A 27500-nucleotide genomic window follows, 5' to 3' on the forward strand; every position below is an offset into this window, starting at 1 on the left:
ACTATGGCTGTCATGATGGAATGGGCAGGTATATCAGCAGAGCCCAAGGATGCTTGTAAAGCCATACAAGCCAACAGCTGTCTTTCAGATATGAGTGCCTGGAGTTGCTCTTCCTTGTCGGGAAGATCCTGGCAGAATTCCGGTATCTTAGTATGCATAGTTGTATTTGACCATGAGAGCCTCATAACTGGAGATTTGGAACTGAAGTGTGACACAGGAATAAGCCTTGCAACTAAATAGTGCCAGTCACTTCCAGTCCCTGTCATAAGGGGTTGACCTTGAGTGGTATTGGCGTCCCTTCTCATGAACTGCATGGCAACCAGAGAGTTTGGAGTGAGGTGGGAAAAGAGAAATTCCATGTCCTTAGCAAGGATGTAATATTTCTTGTCCACCTGCTTGCAAGTTGACAGGATGGATCCTGGGGTCTACTGGAGAACCTTGGTTGGGTCCAGGAGGGCCTCATTGATAGGGAGGGCTACCTTTGTCAGTGTTGAGGCATGCAGGATATTGAGCAGCTTGTGCTGTTGCTCTCTCACTTCCTCCAGAGGGATCTGGAGGGAGTCTGAGATCCTGCCAAACAGCTTCTGGAAATGTTTGAAATTGTCTGCTGACATAGGGGGTGGTAGCATGCTAGTCTCACTGAGGGAAGAGGAAGAAAAAATGGAGTGGTGGTGTAATCTTCTACTCCTATTCTTCTTCATGGTCCTCTATTGGGAGTGGATTGGCAGACTGATGAAGATGGCAAGCGTGGGTGTCTCCAGCTCTGTTCTATGGGAGGCTTTGGGAACTGTGCTCCGTACATGGCCCATGGACCCCAGTATGGCCAATGTGGAGGGATTGGCACATATGGTTGCATCCATGGAGGTCCATAACAGGGCCCTGGTTCAGTTCTGGTTTGTGAATAATGAGGATGCGTAGAGGATGCTTTTTGTGCCTGTCCTGAATATGAGGGTGGGATGGAGTATTCCCCCTCCTCTTCCTCACTGGGGAAAGGTGGTGCTGTCCTCGAAGTGGAAAGGGAGCAGTGCTGTGACTCTGGAGAAAAGGCATGAGTGGAGGGATCTTGTGTCTGAGTAGCAGTGAATCAGGCATATCAGATACCATCACATCTTTAGGGTATCTGAACTCCTGTGAAGGAGGGAGGAGCATCATCAACACTGATGGTTGTGTCGGTGCTGAGGAAGGTATGCATTCACAGTGCGAGAAGGGGAGGAGCACGGGTACAGTCCAATGGCCACTGCTACCGAAGATCTCCAATCCCAGGTGTAAAGGGTGCTGCTGCACCTGCAGTGGAACACCCATAGGGACATCATTTGAAGAACCCTGGGTTTGGCAGGGACCCTTCAGTCAGCAACGTGGCTGAGCGAGCCTGGCTGCTGGGGACAAGTTGAGGATGCTCCCACTGGCTCCACCTTCGTGAGGGATGGATGGCTGGGGAGGGCACTGTGCACAGCCTGCAAAGGAGGGTGGTGGGCTCCTAGCATGAACAGCGGAGACTGAAAGGGGGCAGGTCAGTGTTCTGTAGTGTGGGGGGGTCCCCCAACCTCTCAGTGCAAAACAGCACATCAACACCCCACTGTTGGCAACAGAGATGGTGGGGACAACTCAGTGTACAAGGGGAGTCCCCGATAATCCCCACCACAAAATAGCAACACTCCTCCCCACACCACTTGCAAGCCAGACACTGAGGGAGGAAACCTTCCAGCTGTGCCTCTACTGCTGCTCTGACCCCAGCTTCCCCCCCCACAAAAATCCCTCTTCCAGACCCTTCCCCCAAACTGCCCTCTACACATGCTCTCCATGCAGGCTCTGTCAGGCATGCAAGTGGATGGAGCTATGTGCCCTGGAGCTATGCTGAAGGGCCAGAATTGGGAAGAGAGGAAAGATGCACCCTATGAGTACTGGCCCGCTGCTGACTCCAGTCCTTGAGTGCAACCCCATCTGCTTTTCCTGTGCACGCTTGATCAGACAGGTCGAGTGGATGGGGATGTGTACTCTGGAGCTGCAGTGAAAGGCCAGGGTTGGGAGTGGAAAGAGGCAGTGCGGGGGAGGGGAGCAATGCTCATACATGCTCCCCTCACCCCCCAATCTCCCCTCATACATGCTTCCCTCACCCCTGGATGTGATGTCACAAATGTTGCTCTTATGCAGCAGCTATGTTGCTGTTACCGAGTGGAAAAATCGCAGTAAGGAAAGTGTTCCCAGGGGAAATGTTGCTCTTACAAGGTGTTGCTGCAAACAAGTGTATACTTTATAGCCTTCCGTTTTGAAAGAAAGTAATTTGAATTCTCGTCACTAATTTACAATTAAGGCACAAAATCTGAAACAGTACTGTAAATTGCTAACTTTAAACATACATCAATAAATTAATATTTTATTTTTCAAAAATGTGTCTTCTCTTCATTACATTTAGATTTGGTATATTTAAGTTACCTAACATTTTTGATGATACATTACTTATATATGCAGCATTCCTTAATGCCTCCAATTTTAGAAAACACTATTTTGTATTTAGATGAAATGCCACTCATTCTTGTGTCTTTTTTGTTTAGTTTAATCTACTTGTCTTCTGAAGTCTCTACACAAATTTGCACTGACCAAAGAAGCCAATCAACCGCAATCTTGTTTGCTGTCTACCAGTCAACAAGTCTGTGACTGTTTATAACAGTATCTAATATTTAGGCTTATGGAGCACCCCCATTTGTTGCAAACACAATATTGCAAAAGGTCTTTAAAATAATTTTTGGACAATACATTAGTGGGTTGACAGGATCCACATAAGATTGCTGGCTCAAACTCTAGCATAAGCAACACTAATCATGTAAGATATAAAAAGCATTACACACCTAGCTTCCAATGAATGTACTACCAGCATGTGATACCTGTTGCTAATAGAGCTTCGAGAATTAAATGCTAACATTGTTGCTAAAATTTAATGCTAAGTGTTCCTTGGGCTAGGGGGGAGTGACGAACAGCCAAAGGGAGGGGGAGCGTGGAAAAGGGAAAGTGAGGAAGGTATAGAACAAGAAAGAGGAAACAGGAGAGAAAAAGGAAAAACAAACAACTAAACTGCAGGTAAACAAAGAGGAAAAGAATCTCAGTCACAGCAGGCATAATCAGCGGAGTTGTCACAACTTACACCAGGGCTGATTTTAACCTAATGTCTCAAACAAAAATAGTAGATCCAGAAGAGCTCATACAAGTGCTGGAAAATAAAAGGAGGGATAGCGAAGGGCAGAATAATAACCTGATTATAAAAAAACTTCAAAATGATACTTTAATGTTGACTTTTTTGTTTGGGGTAATCAGTGGGTCACTGTCCCATTCCAACAAATTTCTGAAAAGAATCACTGAGTACAAGTATATCTTAGGAGTCAAAGGACTAAGAAACTCAGAAATTACTGTAGTCACACACTTTACTAAATGACCAATTATTTTTAATTTATTTACGTTAGCAGTCACTGGAAACAGTAATTTAACACAAAGAACTCAGTTCCTTGAATTTAAAGGTGAGCATTCATTCCAATCCAGTGTTTTATCAACTGGTATGCAATAGCTTGACGCGGTGGCACAAAGAAAGAACGCTGGTTTCCTTTAATGAGAACGTCCACGACCTGCAATACATACAGATTTTGTTTTGGTAAATTAATCTTATAAACACATGGAATCTATCATGAACGTAGGAATTTCCGTACAGGAGTGATCTAGTGGTCTTCTCCAAGTCCAGTATCATTTCTCTGACTGAGGCCATTACCAGATGCATCAGAGGAAGGTGCAAGAAACAAGAGGAAAGGCTTTTTAACCCATCAGGTAGCAAGTGAATTATGTCCTAAAGCCTGCAAGCTTATTATTCTAAAGTAACTGTGTACACTCTCACTAACCATATAAATGTCTAATCTTTTTGTGTAGCTGATTGCTAGGGCAGGAATCACAAGATTCCTGGTGTTACACTATCTTACAAGTTCTTTTTCTTTGTGTGTGAACAAGCTTCCAGTTTCGGAAGAAAATGTTGTGTTGTTTATTTTTCTGATACATATTTTTGGGGAGCTGTGGTAAGCAGTAATGGAATTTACTAATTAAATTCTTGAGGCAGAGTTGCTCCTGAAAAGCAGATCTTGGTGTCTGCCTGAAATCCCTACAAAAAGGGATTACCCCACATGCTGTTTATGACATCTGTGTTTAAAACCTGCACATATCGTTTAAAATAAACAAGTTGCTCTAAGAATATACCCAGACTCTACGCCAGTGATTTCTTCTTTAATGGGAAACTGACTTTCAAAGTCCCAACATTTGCTACTGCTTTGAAAGATGGGTGACCCTATTAAGATCTTGGCCTAACGGTCCCTCGGGGCAATGAGATTATATGGTGTGTTTATTAAAAGCATTTCCTTTTATCAATTTTAAAATTGCTGTCTATTTTTATGAATGGCTCCCTTGGTTTTGTATTATGAAAAACAGTAAAGAGGTGCTCCTAATTTACTTTCTCTATATCATTCATTAATTTATACCTCTATCGTGACCTCTCTTATTTGTATTTTCCTTAAACTGAACAATCCTTTTCAATCTTTCCTCACATGGAAGTCTTTTTGTTCTTCTAACCACTTCCATTGCTTGTCTTAGGATCACTTTCTATTCTGTTGTATCTTTTTTCTGGTGGAATGGCAGAACTTGAACACAGTCCAGTTGAGGGTGCATCTTTGATATATACCTATAGTGGCATTATAATATTTTTATTATTATTTTCTATTTCATTTTTTCTTCTACCATTTGGAGTGTGGGGCATTGACCTCCGATGAGGACTGAGAAGATATTTACACTGAATTCTCTGCAACAATGCCTTGGTCTTTTACAACGTGGTCACATTTAATTTAAAACCCAGAAATGTGTACATTAGGTAAAATTACTCCTCCCAATGTGCATTACCTTGCAATTACAGTAAGACATTCACATAGGACCATCACCTTATAAAATTGTGATTTACATGCTATGAACATATTTACACTATTTTAAAACTAGTTTCTGGTAGACTCTTTATAATTAAGGATAAGCTATTGTCATGGAAGTCATGGATTCTGTGACTTTCAGAAACTTCTGTGACATTTTCTGCTTCAGCCCCGTGCCCTAGGGTGGCGGGGGCCCCGGAGCTGTCAGCCCCCCCCCCATTATTTTTAGTAAAAGGTCACTGTTTACTTTTACTAAAAATAATTGTGACCAAAATTTTAACTTTATTTATAATACACAAATCTCTTACAACATGTAAAGCCAAATTCAGAACTGGTGTAAGGCTGTGAAACTTCACTGAAAGTTTACATTTGCCCCATAATCTTTCAATCATCTTTTGAGAAACCTCTACTGTATTTAAAGTATCCAGTTCATCCTACTTTCTGCTTTATGAAAATAATTGGCAAACAGATACCTGAAGTTAGGCTTCTAAATAAAAGTGACCTAAATAAAAGATTTTCAAAGGTGCTGAGCACCTGCACCTCCCCTTGACTTTCATAAAATTTGTGGGAACTCAGCACTTCTGAAAATCAGGCTACTCTTATTCAGTGCCTACATACAGGTTTAGGAACCTAATTTTAGACACTCCCTTTTGAAAAATCTGAAAATAAATTATTCTCCATTTCCATTACAAATTTAGACAGAGAAACAAAAAAAAGTAATGCACAGGTAGGCTAGGTTTAGGCCCTATGTATCGTACAATTCTAATTTACTGAACTCTGATAACCCTAACTTGCCTATTCACTAAACTACAGCATGTTGCCTTGTAAAAATGGAGGTTCACATAGGATTTCAGTACATGGGGAGTGGAGCTGCATGCTTCACTCCTGCACAACTTACGTCATACAGAAGACTGAAACCAGCAAGGAAATTTACAGTCTAAAGACAGGAGAATCACAATATAATAAACTTCTGATTATTCAAACTGAAATGCAGATGAGTAGGTGATTCAGATAACTGGGGTACTCCTGTATTACTCAGACTGAACTGGATGCATACATGTGTTTTTCAATAAACTTTATTTTAATTTCTATCATGACCATACAGGATACAGCCCCCCCACCCAAAAGTCCTGTTTTAATATGCTAATAAAATGCACACCTGCATAGTATATAAATGCTGCACTGATGCTACACACTAACTCCTCTTTCCTTCAGATAGTGAAGAATTCTGTAATAAAAACAGTGCAGGGATCTGTAGGAGATGGAAGTGAAAGCAATATGAAGGTGGAAAAGAATGTACATATCTTTCCCCATAATTTATTTCCATACTTTTAAGGTTTTAGGTGGAAGGATATGGCCTGATGCCATCTTCACTGTTGCTGAATGTAGTTTTTGTTTGTTATTTATACAAAATGTATAGAGACACATTTGCTTCACTTATATAAGACATTAAGGACCCTACTGCAGTTTGAAGTATATAAAGTACATATAACAATGTAAATGTTAACCGACAGAAAAGGTGGGGGAAGGAATTGAGCAACATCAACAAAAAAGCCTTGTGTAATTTGTCTTATAGTTATGCTTAAAATTCCATCCATTGTGTTTTTTATTAGTTTTCTAGTTTTACCCATTTAGACTCTGATCCTGGAGTGTGCTGCACAGTACACAGGGCATGCCCATGCACAGTGAACTGGATGACTGGGGCCTACAACTGTATGAAAAATATATGTAAAAAAATAACAAATCCTCTTTTTTAATCTCTTAAAAAATAGTACAAGTATTTCTAAAAAAAAAATTTTTTTTTAGAAAAAGCTCAAAAATGAATGCTACTTAACCGTTCTCTAATCTAGATCCAAACAAAACTCAAGGAAGTAAATAGAAAGGTACTAGAATAACTAACAATAAATACTGCCCCAAGAAAAGGACTGAATAGTTAAGAATGGCAAGAATGTCTTCAAATGGGCTTGCAGTGGGCAGAGCATTCATCACGCAGTCTTTTATGAGTAGCTATCTTTCTCTGGCTATGTGTAATTTACAATTACAATGTAATCACTGTACGATGTGGTGCGTATAAACACCTATTCAACTTGCTGAAAAAGAGCGCATCCCTATTGTATACCAGAACCGATACAGTCACAGAACAATCAATGAGAGAAAGAAATTAAATTGAACTTTACCTGTTCTCTAGTAAACCAGCGGGCATCCTCTATTTCATTCTTGTCAACTCTTATTTCTGTAGACACTGCAACAGCTAAGCAACCAATCATTAGGGAGGAGGGCATTGGCCATGGTTGACAAGAGACATACTGAACATGGCCAATTTTGACTCCACTCTCCTCCTCTACTTCTCTTCGAACAGCATCTTCTATTGTTTCCCCTAATCAAACAGGGCAAAGAACAAGCATCTGATGAAAATTCTCCAAGCAAGGATTACATTCTGTGCTTTGAACTGACTCAAAAGATTTAAAATTGCCTTGAACAATTATCTACAGGCATCCAGTTCCCAGGGTAGCACACAGATCTGAAGTATGAGAATCAGCAGTGTAATAAAAGAAAGGCAGGCACCAAAGCAACATTTTCAAAATGAATAAAAATAAAATAAAATAAATACTATAAAAATATCAGAATACCAGCATCATAATGTATATTTCCTATGTAAAGCTAACATTAGTCCTTGAAATTGCTATGTGAAATGTACAGAAAATTTAACACACTTTACCTCAAATTAACTTTGAAACAAATAATCGTTTTCTCACTATAACAGATAAATAATTTTGTTAACTTTAACTTAAGGTTTGTACTATGACTATAATAGTGTGGAATGTTACAGTTTAAAAATTAACAAAGCCTTTCGAAGTATGACAATCAACAGTAAAAAGATGGTAGATATTCAAATACACTCGAACAGATGCCTACATTACCCACTCTGACACATTCTTCCTCTCTTCAAGGAGCCTCCTTTGCACCTCACAATATAAAGAAACATAAAACAGACACTAAATTCCTCTAACTCAAATTATAATGGAAAACTTTAACTCGACCCTCAGGAACATTCATATTTATATACTGTGGGCATACGTGCACTGGATAAGTTTATAATATATTATTTGTACATGGGAAATGGCTGAAGTCAGTTACATTTTTCCTTAATTTTCCTACCTTCTGGCCCTTATTTTTGAAAATCTTGGCCTACATTCTTTAGGATTCTAGTACCCTACATATTTCCCATAAAAGAAGAAGCTTTGTTCATCAAAGGATGAGCTGTCAGGTAAGACTAAAACATGAATAAATGTCACCTTTATCTTGGAAGATCTCTAGCATAAAGAAATACACCATTCTTCTGCCAAACTGAATGGTGACTAGTACCCCTTGGTACAGTAATATGAAACTCAGAATTCTAGCGCTATTATATCCTGACAATGCCTCTTGTTACTTTTCTTTTGTGGATAATATCCAATTATTTTCTTCCATCTTTGCTTTAGATATGCAAGTGACATCTTCCCTGGCCGAATTAAATTACAACATAGGCATTACTGTTACATGAGATAACTCCTAACCTGTTCCTTAAATTCTGTGGTCAAAGGCTCCTTAAAGTAGATAATCCATGCATCAACATAGTCCCTTATCTACAGATATTTCCAAAATTCCCTTCTCTGAAGTTTAAACTGGATCTGCAGTCATTGGAATTTCTCTCAGGCAGATCTTAATATACTGTGCATCTTTTATGTTTTCCTTTCTGACTAGTAAGAGACTAGCCCATTAATGCAGAAGGTTGAGTTCAACCAACTAGGCGCTTAGCTGCCAGATAACAGGCTGTTCTTTCATAATTTATGTTTGTTCTCCAACACTTGATTGTTATAAGGTTTCTCAAGTAAATAAATAGCTCACGGGTGAACCTGGAAGAGTTGGGAAGCTCATTGGTTGTTTATCCAAACTAGCCAAATCTCTTTGATAAGCAAAACTGGTATGAAGATAGCATGAAAATATGCTGGCTCATGAGATTTCCAATAATACAGTCTTTAATTCAGCCTGGAAATACTCTGATAACAGGTGTCCTTGTATTTCAGAACTTTATGTCCACTCAAAATGAAAAAGTGCAAAGAGATACGACAATGAAAAATACAAGGGAAGGTGGAACAAGTGAGGAAGTGAAAAAAAAAAAAATCCAAACTTTTTCTACCTCTAAAATAATATTTGAGTCAATTCTTACTTTATCTGAACCAGTTCATTCAACTACATAGCAGAAGTCAGTCACACATATAATTTTTGGACCTAGCTATGCATTATGGTCTCTTTAGTGAATAAGATGCATTAGAGTAAGTGTTTCATGAAATAATTTTTACTCCTTTTTTCCAAAACAAAGAAAAGTCAATACAAAAAACTATGTTTAAATCATAGTTGTAGATAGTGACAAACAAACAAGTAATTCAATATTAAGCCTTAATCTCTGTCCTTAACATGCGCAGCCAAGTGCCCTCCTTCTCCCCTGCTGTTCATTTGTACCAAAACCTCATAGTAGTGAATGAGTATAGTTTATTTGTACTAAATTCTCTAGACAATAAAGGAAAAGAGATTTCAGCTGAAACGGATGCCAACAAACTGAAAATCTCATTTCTGTCTGAAAATTTTGTACCCACTATAATTATGTTACTACCTGAGACTATTATTGCTGAAAACAGCTAGCAGAAAAAAGTATCTTCACTTTACCTTGTGCATTTTACAAAGCTTTTTGAACTTTCACTGTTCCTCTGCACAGTCATTTACGCCTTGATCCTGCAAAAACTTAAGCACATGCTAAATTTTAAGCATGAGTAGTCCTGCTGAGTTCAATTTCAGTTTCTTCCTGGCCAAAAGTATTCTCATAAATACCATGAGGGGGAATAGAAAAAAATCCTTATATAGATGCGTAAAGATTTTTTTTTTTTAACTTAGGGCATGGGATGCTCTATCATAAAATGGAATTTTTTGAAATTAACCTTAAAAAATATTCAAGTTGACACATGTTCCTTAAAAAAACCCAACTGCCAATATGTAAGGTGTGTGGAATGTTTATTAAAAAACACACCTAATAGATAATATACACATTTAGTTGACCTAATGTAGACCAAACTTCTGACATTCTTTTCAAAGTACAGTGCTATTTAAAATCAATTTGCAGGAAAATCCTTTTGAAAAGCTCCAGGCAATTTCAAGTGTAAGCTGGGATAGAAATATAAAATGAATTGACATTAAAGTCATGAAAAAAAATCTCACCAGGCTCTACAAATCCAGCAAGGCAGGTAAACATGCCAGGAGGAAACCTCTTCTGCCTGCCTAAAAGGCACTGGTTCCCATCTGGATGAACGACTTGCATTATCACTGCAGGATCTGGAATGCACATGAAAGAAATATATTTAAACTTTTTTGGGGCTCAAAATATAGTAACAAATTGCAGGCATGTATAATCCTTTGTTCAATATTCATGGTGTAAATACAGATTTAGTTTATTTAAGAGCTTGAAATTCCAATTCCGTAGATGCCTCAATGCAGGTATTATCAAGATGTGTTTAACGAGATCTCTATTCACCTATTTTTGTAATATACATGCCTAATAGGTGTACTTATCTAGCCCAGGCTTGAGAGCCAGGATATAAATTACCTGCAACTGCATGCAATTTCTTGAAATACCCACAGCTTTAACCTAGTTACACATCCAACAGAAAGCAACAATTTCAGCAGCAAGGATGATAAGCCATCACCTCTTTCTCAGTCACAGATTTGTGGGATGTATTTCCAAATGAAAAGTACTATAAAAGAGCTAGATATTATTATTATAATGATCTAAATGTTGTCATGTTTTTTCATTTTTACCCTTTTATTTCCTTCTCTTGGTTTCTAGTTCTCATTTTCTCCTTTGGATTTTATCCATTTCCCTCTCCTCTTCCTTTTTGTGTCTTTTTCCTTCTTTTAATTTTCTGTTTTATTTTCTCCACTTTCCATCAGTCATATCTACATTGAGCCTCTCCCCTTTTTCTATACCAGTCTTCAGTCATCTCTTTCCCTTCTTGGTTGCCTCTCCCTGATTTAAACATCCTAAAATCTATGTTTTCTTTTTGCCTTCCCTTTCTCTCTCTCTGCCTTGGTATTCATCCTACTTGCTTTATCTTCCCTGCCTCACTGATCCTCCTTCTTGTATTTTCCCCTCTGTTAGAATGAGTGATTTATCAAACTCATTAGGCAAATGCTTCTCAAAGATTGGTGCCTTATTCAAAAAGTACCTGCCATGGAGCACATGGCAGAATTTCAAGTCCTGCTGGCTGCCAGCTTTATTAGAAAAAGGTATCACCATCAAATGCTGGCTCAGCAATCTTTCATTTTATCTTACTCCTTTTCTTAGTGTGTCGTGTTGTAGACTGTAAAGAAAAAATTACTAATGATTTTAGTAAGTTGCACAGTCCACAGAGGACAAGAGACGAGTGGAGCAGGTAGGAGTAACAAAAAGGTGAAGCAACAGACAAAAAGCAAGAGAGAAGGGCCAGACATACAACGTACTATGATTGGGAGGGACATACTACAGAGTGAGGGGAAAGGAAAGGAGGTCAAAGGGTGAAGATACAAGAAAAAAGATGGGGAGACAATGAAATGAGAGGAAAGATGCAGTAACTCAAGCTTTTGAAAGGCTAAGGAGAGGAAGGATGGTCCAGTGATTAAGACAGGAACTTAGGAGACTACAGTTCAAGTCCCTGCTCTACCACAGACTTCTTGTGTGATTTTGGGCAAGTCACTTTGCTTCAATGTGCCTTAGTTCTCTACCAGCAAAACAGGGATAACAGTACTTCCTTCCTTTAAGGGTGTTGTGAGGATTTAAAAACTCTGAGGTGCTTAGATTCTAAGGTAATGAGGGCCATTTAACTAACTTAAATGGATTTAAAAAAAGCATAGATTTCAAGAAAATAAATGTGGAAAATATATTATCCATATGGTAAAGGGCCAAGGGGGAAAGAGAGAGACTAAGAAGGAAAGACAGGAAAAATATGATGACAAGGCATAGGTAGAAAAGCTGTTTACTTGTTTAATTTATTCATGTTACTTCAAATGTTTTATATTTCCCTGGCAGAGAGTCCAGAACTCTGTAACTGGAGAGAAAGGATAGAATTCTCTCATTTGTTACCTATGGGCACATATCTTTTTACATGACAAGGGTTCAGGAGCAGGCAATTTCCCCCCTGAATTTTACCTGTTTGTTACAAAAGCTTGCTACTTAAAATAGTTTTTTTAGTCTTTGAAGTAAGTATCCTCTCTATTGCACAGCTGTCCCTATTCTAGTTCACAGTACAGATCTAAATATCTTTTTACAATTAAATGAAATAACTACCTTTTGTACAATATGTACGACATTCAGAATGCCAAGCAAAACAATTCTATAAATTAACCTTTACAGTAAAAAGACGCTAGATTCTGGATTTTGGCACAAGCTTAAGACAACAAATTCTCAAACAACTTTCCAAGTGCAGATGTTACATGGATAACAAAAGAAAAGATTCTAGTTCTATGAGATCTCTTGCCAGGGTCACCATTTATCATGCATTTTCTAGAACTGTTGCAGTTCTTCTGGGGCAAGCCTTTACACACTAATTGCAGAATCATTTTACTGTCTTAAAAATTATTTAAGACTGTAAGATGTAAGCACATTGTGATGCCACACTGTAATATTTTCTGTATTAGAGTAGCACCTAGAGGCTGAGGCCTTTTGTATGAGGCACTGAACAAGTATATAATACAAAGACAGCCCCTGCCTTGAAGGGTTTACAATCTAAGTACCAGACCACAGACAACAGGTGGATAAAACAAACAGATGGCACAAGGAAATAATAGCATGAAACAAAAGCATTAAAAAGAGTGTTGGCAGCAGTAACAGTCGCCTAAGTACTGTAGAACTTCTTTTGTAAACAAAATGGCAGATGAATTTTTAGAAAGATCTGAAGAAGGATGATGAGGTGGCTTTGTGGATATCTATGGCAAGCCTTTCTTATGATGAAAGACAGCATGAGAGAAAGCATGAAGGTGCTTGCTGGAAAATTTAAAAAAATGGGACAACCAAAACTGGCATCTTTTGCAGAATGAAGGCTTGAGTCAATGTCCCTATATCATCCAACAGAAGACAGGTTGGGCAGGGTTAGGTCATGAAGGCCCTTAAAAGTAAAGACAACTAGATTATGACTGATGCAGTGGAGAAAGGGGAGCCAGTGGAGGAACACAGAGAGATGCGTGACGGTGGTCAAAACAATGTCCCAGAAAAATGATTGTTGCACCATCATTTGGATTGGACGTAAGTGGGGATAGATAGGATTTGTCAAAGCCAGAGGGAAGGAGGATGCAATAATCAAGACCTGGGATGATGAGGGCTTGGATGCTTGTGGATGAAGAGGAGAATGTTAATAATGTTATGTTAATAATTTGCTTACATTGTTGTAACATAGGATTTCTAGTGCCCTGCATTGAAACACAAGAGGCTGAAGTTGAATTAAAATTTTTTTTTTTGTCATGCACAACTCAAAGGTAGAGAAGCTTGGACTACTTTATCTTGAATAAAACTGACAGAGTGAGGTCTGGCGAGATAGTTAAAAAAGAGTTGGAGGGACTGAGTGAAGAGGATTGGAGAATTAAAAGGGATTAAGATACATGAATACAGTGAAGTAAGTGGTGAATAATAATATAATGTGAATAAGATAACGGAGCAAACAAAAATCAAATAATCAATTTGTAAGCACCTAGAAGATAATCAGCTAAGTAACAGGCAACACGGATTTGTCAAGAACAAATCACGTTAAACCAACCTAACATTTTTCTTTGACAGGGTAACAAGCCTCGTGGATGGGGGGGGGGGGTAGCAATAGATGTGATATATCTTGACTTTAGTAAGGCTTTTGATACCTTTCTGATGCTGTATGATTGAATATGACCATATATACCACTGTTACGCATTTGCAACAAATCTTGTACAAAGTATATCATTTAAGGTGTCAATGCAGAAATTATGATTTGCTAAATGAGATTATCCTGTTTAAATCCATGTGAAGTTATGAATATTGGCTATGTATCTCTATCTCAAATGTGTTTGCTCCTGGTGTAACAACAACAAGGTAGCTTACATTCACTCTCACCAGCCCATTGTGAGTGGACTCGTCAAGCTTGATGGCCCATAAAGGACACTTCACTCTAACAGTGGGCCACAGAAGAAACTCATTGCGCACAATAAGCCTTCCTGAGGATACCTCAGCAAGTATATGGGTAATGGCTACCCATGTGAGTCATCAAAGCAGGTAAGGATATGTGATATGCTCATGTGACTCTGGATTCCATTCTGAGCCAGTAACTTTCCAGGCATATGGCAAAGAATGTAAAAGACCCCTGAGGTATCTCCATTTTTCCTTTCCTACCCTGATTCTCTGGAGTATGGACTTACAACAAAACAGAGCATTTTAAACTATGGACTGAGGACTTTCCAATCTTTTGGAAGTTAGCAGGGAGACTTTACAAACTAGCAGTCTATTCCATTCACTGCTACAAACATAAGAAAAGGACTTTGCAACTACTTGTATGTATATGATCTATTAACCATTTTTAACTCTCTTCTTTTTTTCTTTTATTAATAAACCCTTAGATTTTAGTTACTAAAGCATTGGCAGCAGCATGATTATTGTGACAGATCTGAGTTATATATTGACCTGGCTATGTGGCTGACCTCTTGGGATTAGAGGACTCTATATGTGATTAAATTGATTTTCAGTAACCATTCATCATAGAGGCCAGTGTCTGGGTGGTAAGACAATGGCTGGAATGCCTAAGGAGACTGCATCTTTGACTTCCTGTTAACAAACGTGGTGAGACAGAAGTTTACTTTTGTTACTGGCGTGGTATAAGAATAGAATAACCACCAGTTTGGGGTTAGTCTACCCTATTTCTCAGCAGTTTGTCCTGAACCTGGTATTCTCAGCTGTGACCCACTGAAGCATGCTGACAACTGTCTCATCTGACCTTCTCATTAACAAACTAGAGAAATATAGCTTACACAAACCTACTATAAGGTGGGCGCACAACTGACTGGAAAACTGTACTCAGAGAGTAGTTATCAGTGGTTCATAATCAAGCTGGAAGGAAATATTGTGTTGGGTCCAGCAGGGATCTGTCCTGGATCTAGTTCTAGTCAATTTTTTCAGAAATGATTTGGATAATGGCACAGAGAGTATACTTATAAAGTTTGTGGATGACACCAAGCTGGGAGGGGCTCGAGGACTGGAATAAGATATGGTCTGAAATAAATAAGATGAAATTCAATAAGGACAAATGCAAAGTATTGCTGTTAGGAAAGAATACTCAGTTGCACAAATACCAAACGGGAAATGACTGGCTAAAGAGTACTGCAGAAAACGATCTGGGGGCTACAGTGGATCACAAACTAAATGAGAGTCAAAAATGTAATACTGTTGAAAATAAAGCAAACATCATTCTGTGATGTATAGCAGGAGTGCTGTAAGAAACACATTAGAAGTAATTTTTTCCCCTCTGCTCAACAGATAAGTCCTCAACAGGAGTAGTGTGTCTGGTTCTGAGCACGCTTTGGGAAAGATGTGGACAAACTGGAAAAAGTCCACAGAAGAATACCAAAAATGATTAAAGGTGTAGAAACCACGACCTACGAGGCAAGATTGAAAAAGCTGGGTTTGTTTAATCCAGGGAAGAGAAGACTGAGGAGGGCACATAAGAAGTCTCAAATAGGTAAAAGAATGGTATAAAGAGAAAGGTGATAAATTGTTCTTCTAATCCATTAAGGGCAGGACAAGAAGTATGGGTTTGAATTGCAACACAGAAGATTTAAATGAGACATTAGGAAAAATTTCCTAACTGTAAGGGCAGGTAAGCACCGAACAAATTACGTAAGGAGCTTGTGGAATCTCTATCATTGGAGGTTTTAAAGAACAAAGTTAGACAAACAACTATAAGGGATAGTCTAGATCAGTGGTTCCCAAACTTGTTCCACCGCTTGTGCAGGGAAAGCCCCTCGCGGGCCGCACCGGTTTATCTGCCGCATCCGCAGGTTTGGCCGATCGTTGCTCCAGGCCAATGGGAGCTGCTGGAAGCAGCGGCCAGTATGTCCCTCGGCTCGCGCTGCTTCCAGCAGCTCCCATTGGCCTGGAGCAGCAAACCGCAGCCACTGGGAGCCGCGATCGGCCAAACCTGCGGACGCAGCAGGTAAACAAACCAACGCGGCCTGCCAGGGGCTTTCCCTGCATGAGCGGTGGAACAAGTTTGGGAACCACTGGTCTAGATAATACTTAATCCTGCCTCAATGCAGGGATTGGACTAGATGGATTCTATGATATAAGCCAGTTTTCTTCAGTCAATTGTTTATTTTTATGATATTCTTACCAACTCTTGGGTACGATGTATTGTGAACACCTTGAAGACTGGGACAATCTTCTTTTAAGCAGGTCGTCTTGTAGCCTCCTTCTTCAATCTTGGTTGCACTGCCACATGTTGGGCAGAATTGGTATCGGTTATGCCATGCTAGAAGAGATCTAGCCTGGGCTACTACTCCTTTAAAAGAATGCACCAAGATGATAGAATCACATAAAATCAATTTACAAGTCTTCTAATCTTTTAAAATATATAGCATAACAAGAAAATTCTCGTAATTCAACAGGAAAATCAAACTAAAACCACCGTTTAAAATGTCCTCTTGATAATCTCATATTGTTCAAATTCCCTTATCTATTTTCCCTAACTATGTTAATTTAAGAGCTGCATTGTCCTGAACTCTGTGCAGTCATTTACACTAGTGCAGGACATAACAATTTCAGCGTAACTGTATTCCCTCTCCCATGGTCTCTAGATAGCACCCATTATAGGTTTCAGCGCCTAGCAAGCACCTCTTCTAGGGGGAGTCCCGTGTCTCTCTCCTTCCTGACCAGGAGTTTTAAGACTGCACAGCAACCTATCTTACACTGCAATATCCCAAGCAAGCCAGTCTGCCTAAAGGCCATTGCCTTTGCTTTGCTGTCTCTCCAAGTGCTATAAACAGTGTATTTATAGCTAGCAGCTACAAATTATAACAGATTTTTCTAGGCAAGCACATTTATTCTTAAGGTAAAAGCATTACAGAGAAAACAAAGAAAACATTAAACATACTAGGGAGTCACCAATCAGTCTTATGGGGCCCTAGCAGGCCAGACTTTCTAATCCTTCTGAAAGGGTTGGGGCCCATCTTGGATAGAAGGTCCTGCCTGTTTGCTGGTTCAGAAAGATGGTCCTGAGTTAATTTAAACTCAGTCTTTTTATATTAAAAGCTCTTTCTTTGTCTGTTGGTTTCTGGAAAACCCAGTCTAAACCAGTATATGAAAGCCTTCCCAGGGGGCAGTACTTCTCTGGGGGGTATTTATCATTAAGTGATTCACCTTAATCACCCCCTATTGTTTTTAGTTCCTGGTGGAGCAGTAGGGAACCATCCCCACTTAGAGGTAAATAAAATCCCTGGGCCAGTGTTACAAAAACCACTCATACACTTAACACAACATGTTCCCCACAGATATTGCATACAGTTACAATATTATTGCCTGGTTTTGCAGACATTAGTATCTTTCAACTGTGTATGCAAATTTTTATAAAACCAGTTGTAGCTAGTGAAAAAATCAGGTCATAGACTTTTAATTAAAACCCCTGGAAACAATGGAATTTGCCTGTACTAGTTGGCTCTCTTTTTTTAATTCAATCGTTCTATAAAAAACATTGTACCTTTTATGCGAGGATCTCAAGACATACTTCAAACAATTAAACAACAAAACTCTCCTATGTGGAAGATACATATTATTACAGCTTATTATGGGCATCACGGAGGCACACAAATTGGGTAAGGATTTGCTGAAGATCATGCAACTAATCAGAAGGAGAGGGGAAAATAGGAGCCAATACAGGAGCCCTTCCATTGGCCCTGCTCCCACTTCCCATCCACTCTTTTCTGATTAGACAATTGCTAAAAGTTACATTTTGGACACCTTACCAGCTTCTTTTTCAGTCAACTGCAGCAGTGCAGGCATGGGAGGATGAAGAAAATAACAGTCTTCATGCTTCTGTTTAAACTGTTCAGCAAAGGTAGCATTTATGCTTAGGGCAAACCAAGCAACCAGTCCATCTTCTTCATCTTCCTTCAGAACTCCTCCACTCAGAGTAGCCAACTGAAGTTCTACTCCAAGAAAAATCAAGGTGACTTCTTCAGTCTGGCTCATGTATTCCTTTACATCCTTGTGGCACAGCCTGCAAAGCCTGACTTCAGGCTGCTGGGAACCATCTTCCCCTCCACCCAAAGTGACCAATGGGTTTAAATTTGAGAAAAGGATGTATACGGTGGCTGGATGGTTTTGTTTTGTGTTTAACCATTTAGAATCTGTTCTTTTATCACTCCTTCTATCCAGAAGTGTCCTGCTAAAATAATTTTCATACTCTATTGCATCATTTGGCAGGAAAAAAGGCTTCTGTCCACCCTTAACATTTGCTAGTAAATTAGCTATATGCTTATACCCCCAAAATTTAGCAATGTCTAGTGCAGTCTGGCTTGATTTATTGACAATGGACCTGTCACACCTATAAACAGAAAAGAAAAATGATGGTTACCATAGTGACTATGATTCTGTAAGAGTCTTGCTGGAGCATATTCTCACGGTGAGATACATCCACACTGCCATAGAGCTTTGGGGGCCTTTAGAAAAGTAGTGGCAATTGGGGCCATGTACGTACTCTTTCACAGCACTGAACATTTAGAAATGTGATCATAAAATGACCAAATGGTCCCAATACCTTCATTCTCTCCTGCTAAATCCAACTGTTGGAGTCTTTGATTCCAAGGCCAGAAGGGACCACTATGATCATTTAGTCTGACTTTCTGTAACAGCTGTGTTAGTCTGTATTCGCAAAAAGAAAAGGAGTACTTGTGGCATCTTAGAGACTAACCAGAGACTAAGACAGAGAACTTCTTCAAAATAATTCCTATAGCATACCTTTTAGAAAAACATCCAAATATTATTTTTAAATTGCCAAGATGGAGAATCCACCATGATCCATGGTAAATTGTTCCAATAGCTAATTACCCTCATTGTTAAAAATGTACACCTTGTTTCCAGTTTGAGTTTGTCTAGCCACTGGATCGTGTTATAACTTTCTCTGGTAGACTGAAAAGCTCATTATCAAATATTTATTCCGCATGTAGGCACTCAGTCAGTAATCAAGTCACCTTGTCACTTTCTCTTTGTGAATCTAAACAGATTGAGCTGCCTGAGTCTATGAAGACAGGTTTTTCTAATCCTTTAATCACTCTTGTGGCTCTTCTCTGAACCCTCTCTAATTTATCAACAACCTTCTTGAACTGGACACAGATTTCCAGCAGTGATCACATCTATGCCCAATACAGAGGTAAAATAACTTCTCTACTCCTACTCGTGTCACAGGACAGTAGGACACTGAAAAAATTCATAAATACCTAATTAACTTTAATGCAATACAACACCAGAAATTAAGGAAGTCTTGGATCAAAACCCAGAAATTGCTCCATGCCTAGAGAGAACAGATTCCTCTGCAGAAGGGAAAGAACTAAGGCAGGTGGACCACATTGCCCTTTTTTTGCTTTGACTCCGAATGTTCAGTGCTGCAAGAGGGAGCTCATGCAGCTGTAGTAGGCAAAGCATATAATCTGTTTCAGACTAGGAGGAAAAGATTACAAGCATAAATAATATGAAACCATTCCATCTTCCCATACAATTTGACTTGTGAATTTTCCTTTTCCGATTAGAATTACTTGTTCATTGACATGCAACACCAGTTTTCTCAACTGGGAGCTAAGCACATGCCCTACGAATCATCTTGAATAGGGAAAATCTGACCCTCACTTTGTAAAATGCTTCAAGTTTAAAATATTTTCTTATAAAACAATTTTAAAATCACAGAGCAACAGCATGCTGTGAATTCTTATATTGAAAATAGCAGTCTTGGTAAACAGAAGGTTCTGAAATTGAGAACTCAAGAAGTCAGGAAAAGAATGCATTTGTTTTTGTAAATACAAAGCCCGGTGGATTATGGACAACAGCATCACCATAAATTACAAAAAAAAATAGTTTTCAGAGTAACAGCCGTGTTAGTCTGTATTCGCAAAAAGAAAAGGAGTACTTGTGGCACCTTAGAGACTAACCAATTTATTTGAGCATAAGCTCAAATAAATTGGTTAGTCTCTAAGGTGCCACAAGTACTCCTTTTCTTTTTTAAAAAAATAGTAGATATTGGGTCAGATTCACCTGTATGTTCCTACTGCTTTGTGTTTCTCCATGAGCTATTTTCTGTTGGTACTGATGCTTGCTTATAACAATTAGTGGAAAATTTATAGTAAAGATTGGATTGGGAAATATTTTTTTAAACAAATGTAAAAGAAAATGATTTCATCTTGTAATTCTACTTTCTTGAAGCTTCCACCTCTCAGGAATCTCAGTTCTGAGTTTTAGCTCCTTAGCAAGAGACGGACAAAACTTCCCTAACTCTTAAGGTTTTTTACCCTTGAGGGTAATGGGGCAGAGTGAGACGTAAGCCCCCTACTTATCATGTTTAGCACAAATGCTGCCCCTCTGAATATTTCAATAAACTCCTTTGACTGCTTGGAAAGCAAAGCTCCAGAGAAAAATGTCAATTCAAGATGAAAATATGTGTCCCACAAAAATGAAAATAAAAGTAGAAGAAAAAATACTTTTAGTAGACTTTAAGACCAGAAAGGGCCATTAAGATCATCCAGGCTAACGTACAAGCCAGAGTATTTCACCCCACGAGTCCTGCCTTAAGTTCATTAACTTGTGGCTGAATTTAAGCATCTTTTAGAAAGACATCCAATCTCGATTCAGACTTCAAATGATTGAGAATATACATTCGGGGTAGTCAATTATTTTTTGTTGAGGTCCAAATTTCTTGGTCAAGGTATAGTTAAGGTCCAAACTCCAGAGAAAATAATAAAAATGATAAGTAAATAAAAGGATTTTGGGGACCATTCAAAAGCCTCTGGCGGTCCAGATTTTGGCCCACGGTTCACCTATTGACAACCCTAAGCTACATCCTTTAGTAATCTGTTCCAGTGGTTAATTAGTCTCACTGTTATAAATTTGCCCCATATTTCCAGTTTTATTTTTTCTAGCTTCAAACTTCCAACCATGGGATCTTGTTTTGTCTTTGTCTGTTAGATTAAAGAGCCCCATCTTCTGCCTGTGTAGGCATCTGTAGATTGTGATCAAGTTGCCTCTTACCCTTCTCTTTAATAAGATAATTAGACTGAACTTCCTTGAGGCTCAGTGTAAGGTGTTTTTGTTTGTGTATAATGTTTAAAATAATTCTTGTAGCCTTAAAACTCCCTTTAATTTTTCAGTATCTTTTTTTTGTGGAAACAAAATTGGATACAGAATTCCAGTAGTGGTCTCACCAATGTTTTATACAGATGTAATATCAACTCCTTACTCCTCATTTATATCTCCAAGGATCATATTAGTCCAGGGGTGGGCAAACTACAGCCTGCGGGCCGAATCCGGCCCCTCAGAGCTTTGCATCCGGCCCACAGAATTGCCAGCCCAGCCCCACTCCCGGAAGAGGCTGGCACCGCGGCCCCTGTGGGGGACAGGAGGGCAGAGGGCTCCGCGCGCTGCCCTCGCCTGCAGGTACTGACCCCTGAAGCTCCCATTGGCTGCAGTTCCCCATTCCTGGCCAATGGGAGCTGCTGGGGTGGTGCCTGCAGGCGAGGGCAGCACATGCCCTCTGACCTCCCCCTCCCCCAGGAGCCACAGGGCCATCTGCTTCCGGGAGTGGCGCAGGGCCAGGGCAGGCAGGGAACCTGCCTTCGCCACACTGCCACCCCAGAGCTGCTCCAGGTAAGCAGCGCCAGGTTGGAGCCCACACCCCAAACCCCTCTTGCACCCTGCACTCCAACCCCCTGCTGCACCCCGCACCCCTCCTGCACCCTAACCCCCTGCCCTGCGCCCCTTCCTGCACACCGCACCCCCTCCCGCACCCCAACCCCTTGTCCCAGCCCTACTTTCATGGCCCTGCATGCAATTTTCCCCACCCAAATGTGGCCCTTGGGCCAAAAAGTTTGCCCACCCCTGTATTAGTATCTCTAGCCATAGCAATACACTAGGAGCTCATATTCATTTCATTATCTAACATAAGACGCTAAATCCTTCTCAGAATCACTGCTTTGCAGAATACAGTCCCATATCCTGTAAATATGATATGCATTCTTTGTGACTTGATGTGATCTTGCATTTGGCTACATTAAAACACATTGTTTGTCCCCAGCTTATGAATCAATCAATCAATCCAGATCGCTCAGTATTCGTGATCTTGCCTGTCATTTTTTACCTCAAAGAAGGTATCCTCCAAACTCTAAGGCAGGTGTAAGGTTTCCCATCATAAAGCACACATAATCCCACCGCCTGAGGTAATCCAGTAGTAGGAGAGGGTCACAGTACTGGTTCATTTGACAGTCCATGATGGGCAAAGAGGGTGTAATGAGTTAAAAGAAGATGTGGACAGACCACCAGTGAGTTTGGCCAATTTGTGGCTGCCAAAATGGTCCCTTGGGGCTGTGGATAGCTTTGTGCAAATTATAGAAGCCACCAGATGACTTATTTAGTCAGAGACTGGACCAGGTATGGCTGACTCCAGGAATGGGGGGAGCAAAAGGTGACAAAGTCAACTTTGCTTCCCTCTGCTCTGACACAAAGCACAGCTCAATCACATTAGAAAAATTTATCCCTTACTCAGGCTTTAGTTTTGAGGGTTTTATACTTCATAGCATTCCAGTCCAGCTTTGTGTTGGATTTGCCTGGGATGTCTAAACAAGAGCTTTGAGGCAATCTTTATGTTCCTTCAAAGCTCACAATTTTATTTATCTGCCATATCTAACAGTACTGTGGTTGACTTCAAGGCAGACAACACAACATACGTGGTGGTCAGCCTTTGACATTGGTTTGGTGTGCTGACATGGTATGAAGATACTATGTGTTCTTCCTCTCTTCTTAGAAGCCACACTTAGAAGTAAGGCAGTGGTGCACAGAGATAAGAGTTGAACCAACTGAGACATAAGTGCCAAGTGACAAAACAAAGAAATTCAGCATCAAGTAGTATTAAGATCCTCTAACAAAATGTGTGGCACAGTAGTGTCCTAACTCAGTTGCCAGTGAGAACAGTGCTAGCACTGGAGTACTAAGAAATACAAGTAAAAGAAAATACTGCAGAAGTACTGAGGTACTAGTCAACAACTGTGCCAAGAAAAGCACTGAAACAAAACTGTTTGCACTACAATACAAAGGGCAGTGCTGGATTAGAGTTAAGGCTTTGAGGAAAAAAATAAATTTAATAAATCTAAATATTCCAGTTAACATATTCAATTTATACATGCAAGGAGAGGTGTGCAATGGCCAGTTTAGGGCACGGCACATGCTCTACCCTGTTACCACTACTCTCAAGAATGAAAATAACCTTAAGAGATAGGAGAATTCCACCAGTCTGGCATGAGGAATTGACTGAGACCCCAACACAGAAGGTAACTTCAGAGAGGAAAGACGTTCATAAGGATCTGTATATAGTGGTCATTCAGAGACATTAATCAAAGGGGCAGGAAGGGCCTGATTAGATCCTAAGTAAAGGATCCTTTAACTTTCTTACCCTTTTTCAAGAAGAATCTGCACAATCTCAAAGTGTCCATTTCTGGCAGCATACATCAAGGCTGTCCAACCATTCTCAGCAGCTTCATTGATAAGGGATGGAGAATGAGTGCACAGCGCTGTCAACCTGATCTTGTCTCCAGTAGCAGCAAAACTGTGCAGCTGAGAAATCATTTGCTGCATGGGGTTCCTTCCGGTGGTTGTCATTGTCTCAGCTATGTTAAAAAAAACAAAACAAAACAGAAATATGTCTGAAATTTGGATTTTATATTATTTAAAAAAGAAAAAAAAATATATAACTTGTAGAACAACAAAACTCACCCACAATGATCACCTTGAAAATGATACAATTGTAACAATGTCATGTGTAGTGTGAAATCCTTAAGAAAATCAATTATATTCAGTGTTGATTATGTCAAGTAATGTATACTGGAAAATATATTCCAAACTAAACATACAAAATAATGGGGCCCAAATTAGCTGTTACAGCTGAAGAAAGAGATCTTGGAGTCATTGTGGATAATTCTCTGAAAACATCTGCTCAACATGCAGCAGCAAGTCAAAAAAGCTAATAGAATGTTAAGAACCATTAGGAAAGGGATAGATAATAGAGTAAATATCATAACGCCACTATATAAATCCATGGTACGCTCACACCTTGAATATTGCATAAGTTCTGGTTACCTCGTTTCAAAAAAGATATATTAGTATTGGAAAATATACACAGAAGAGCAACAAAAATGATCAGAGGGAATGCAACAGCTTCCGTTTGAGCTGAGATTAACGCGACTGGACCTGTTCATTTTAGAAGAGATGTCTAAGTCGGGATATGATAGAGGTCTATAAAATTCTGAATGGTGTGGAGAAAGTGAATATGGAAGTGTTATTTACCCTTTCACATAACACAAGAACTCAGGGTCACTCAATGAAATTAATAGGTAGCACATTTAAAAGAAACATAAGAAAGTACTTCTTCATACAACCCAGTCAACCTGTGGAGCTCACTGCCAGGGGAGGTTGTGAAGGCCAAAAGTATAACTGGTTCAAAAAAGAATTAGGTAAGGAGGAGGATAGATCCATCAGTGGCTATTATCTATGATGGTCAGGGATGCAACCTCATGCTCTGGGTGTCCCTAAGCCTCTAAGTGCCAGAAGCCAGCACTGGATGACATGGGATGGATCACTTGATAAATTGCCCTGTTCTACTCATTTTCTCTGAAGCATCTGGCATCAGCCAGTGTTACAAAACAGGATACTGATCTAGATGGACCACTGGTCTGACCAAGCATGGCCATTAATTTCAAATGAAATTGTCGTCACCAAGCAAGTTTCTTTATATCAAAACTCACATGACAAAATATCTTTCCTCACACATTTTCCTCCAGGAAAGAAAACTAGCTTTAGGAGAGGCTTGAAGATACAGTAAATTGAAAGTAAACACTGGTGCTCAAATAACAGACACCATCAAATGCTTATTGACCGTCTTGGAAGCTGAGACAGAAGACACAGCACTGAAAGGCCCAGGCCAGGAGTGACACCCCTGCTGGCACCACAGCCCCAGCAGCTGAGGTGGGAGGTGGAGAGTTGGCTGTGGACTTGACTCCCCCCCTGCCCCCAATCAGGCTGTGAACGTCTGTTGTGGCCAAAGGGGCTGTCCCATGCAGCCAGGGCTGTGGACAGCTCTGCTGGCAGGGGAAGCAGGGCAGGTTGGAGTGCAGGGGGTATTCCAGGAGCCATGCAGCAGGCGGGGGGTGGGGGGGAAAGGGTGGCCTGCGGACCCACATATGCATGGATGGTGATGGAAATGGAACCATTTCTCTCAGAGGTGGTCCCCTTTATTTAGGTTGTCAGAAAGGCACACTCACAGGTCAGTTTGGAAGCTTGCGCAACCACTGCCTCCTTCTGAACATGCTGGACTTTCAGAGCACTAAATAGCTAATCTAGCAACTCTCACAAGCACTACATTTATTATATATATAGTTTTACAGTCCCAAGAAAAAAAGTAAAGTTTCAGCCTCAGATTTACCAATAAAGAATCTAGATTCTCTACATGTTAAATGAAAATAATAAAGTTCAGAATTGTGTGTAGTCTCTAGTATATACATATATTTTTTAAGAAATACGTTCATTGCCATTTTAAAAGGCTCAATTCAATGACAGCCCACAGAGGATGCTTTCTCCTGGATACCAATTGTGAAGTATAATGGAATAAAATAAACTGCCATGGACCAAGGCTTAGAATCTTAGAACTGGAAGGAACCTCAAAAGGTCATCTAGTCCTGTCCGCTTCACATAGTATGATTCTTACTAATTTCATTTTGCTAGTGTGCCACACAATATGAAGAGAGAAAAAAAGGAATACTCCCAGAAAAAATATACTTGAGATAAACTTTTTACTAAGTCTAAAAAATTTATTTCAAAAACATTAAAGATGGAAATATTGATACATGTACCTTTTCAGGAAAGAGCACAGAATCAAAATTGTGTATCATGATCAACCTCTGTAGATTATGAAAAATATTTCTGGGCACGTTTCTATGGCCTGGTCTGCACTGTGGGTGGGGTGACTAATCTAAGTTATTCACCTAGCTGACGTTGCATAACTTAGCTGAAGTTGACATACTTAGACCTACTCACCAAGGTGTCTTCACTGCGCTGAGTCAACTGCTGCCACTCCCCCCAGCTCTGCCTCCGCCTCTTGCAGCGCTGGAGTGGAGGGGAGAGCGCTCGGGGATCGATTTATCGGGTCGAGACTAGATGCGATAAATCCACCCCCGCTGGATCGATCGCTGGCCGCGGATCTGGCGGGTAGTATAGACATATCCTATAAAATCAGTTTCTATTAAACTGTAGATTTCTCCCGCTTTCGCACCTTCCCAGCCCCTGTGTACAGGCCAATGAATCGGGAATGGAAGGTGCTAACCCCCCCCTTACTCTCACAGATGGAAGACAGGACTTGTGCTTCCTCCCACCAGGGAGGGGCTCGAGCAGGTGGAGAACCACGGGGACACAGCCTGTTCCTGGGCCTGCGAGCGCTGCTCTGGAGAGGTGACAGCCGCACCTCACTGGCGGCAGCTGCCTAACAACTGCTTTTTCAACAGGGCGGGGGAAACCCACGTGCCCGCGCCGCAGCCGCCGCCGCCGGTTTCCCTTCGGCAGTTTCCGGTCTGACAACCGCTGAGGTGTAACCGACCGGCTGCGAGCCCACAGGGGCCCGAGGAGGGGGCGCACCCGGCCTGCTAAGCGGCGGCTCACAGGGGGGCGGGGCGGGGGCTGGGGGAGGGCAGAGGGGGCTGGTTGGGGGCGCTGGGGACCTGCCCGAGCTGGGCAAGCCCCGGCGCGCTGCCGTTACCGTTTTGGAGGCGGCGGGCGCAGGCGGAAGAGAAACAACCGCTTCCGGTCGGGCGGAACCGAAGCCCCCACACTTCCGGCGGCGCGCGCGGCGGGGCGGGGGCGTTGCCGAGCCCCCCGCGCCTAGTTGCCCACGGGCGGCAGGCCCCGGGTCTGTTCAGTCGGAGCTCTGAGTGCAGGACCCGGGTGTGGAAGCTTGGTTGCCCCGAGCCTGGTTTGTGCCGCCCGGCCCGGCCCGGCCCTGCCGTGCGCCCTGCCAGCTGGCGAGAACACGCCGGCCGAGCGTGGGTAGCGCCTGGCTCAAGCCGGGCTCAGCTCTGTGCCTTGCCCCGCGCAAGCCGGTACCGGGCACTGAGGCCTGGGTCTGCACAGGGCTTTCGGGGTTGCAACGCCCAGCGTTAGGCTTAGAAAAACGTCAGAGGAACAGTCCTGTTAGCGGCAAAGCTTCAGTTGGGAGCCTTGGCTCCCCCCCATACAACGAATGGGG

At 40.9% G+C, this 27500-nt stretch overlaps 1 protein-coding gene across 2 annotated transcripts; it reads right to left on the reverse strand.

Moving 5' to 3' along the window:
- Positions 1–3263: 3263 nt before the first annotated feature.
- On the reverse strand, positions 3264–27157 carry NUDT12 (nudix hydrolase 12). 2 transcript variants are annotated; one of them, XM_084627699.1, is made up of 8 exons: positions 27015–27157; positions 26300–26463; positions 23664–23877; positions 17980–18560; positions 16353–16520; positions 10197–10310; positions 7121–7320; positions 3264–3614 (listed from the first exon to the last, which is right to left on the reverse strand). In XM_084627699.1, exons 3-8 carry the CDS (start codon positions 23867–23869, stop codon positions 3504–3506), a joined length of 1380 nt encoding a protein of 459 aa, XP_084483825.1. In that variant the 5' UTR covers positions 23870–23877; positions 26300–26463; positions 27015–27157; the 3' UTR covers positions 3264–3503. The 2 variants fall into 2 exon arrangements, with proteins under 2 accessions (XP_084483825.1, XP_084483826.1); XM_084627700.1 differs by lacking the exon at positions 27015–27157 and having other exon boundaries at positions 26300–26486.
- Positions 27158–27500: the final 343 nt, after the last annotated feature.

The sequence above is a fragment of the Lepidochelys olivacea genome (assembly GCF_965140295.1).
Source record: "Lepidochelys olivacea isolate rLepOli2 genome assembly, chromosome: 5".
In the NCBI taxonomy this organism is placed as follows: domain Eukaryota; kingdom Metazoa; phylum Chordata; order Testudines; family Cheloniidae; genus Lepidochelys; species Lepidochelys olivacea.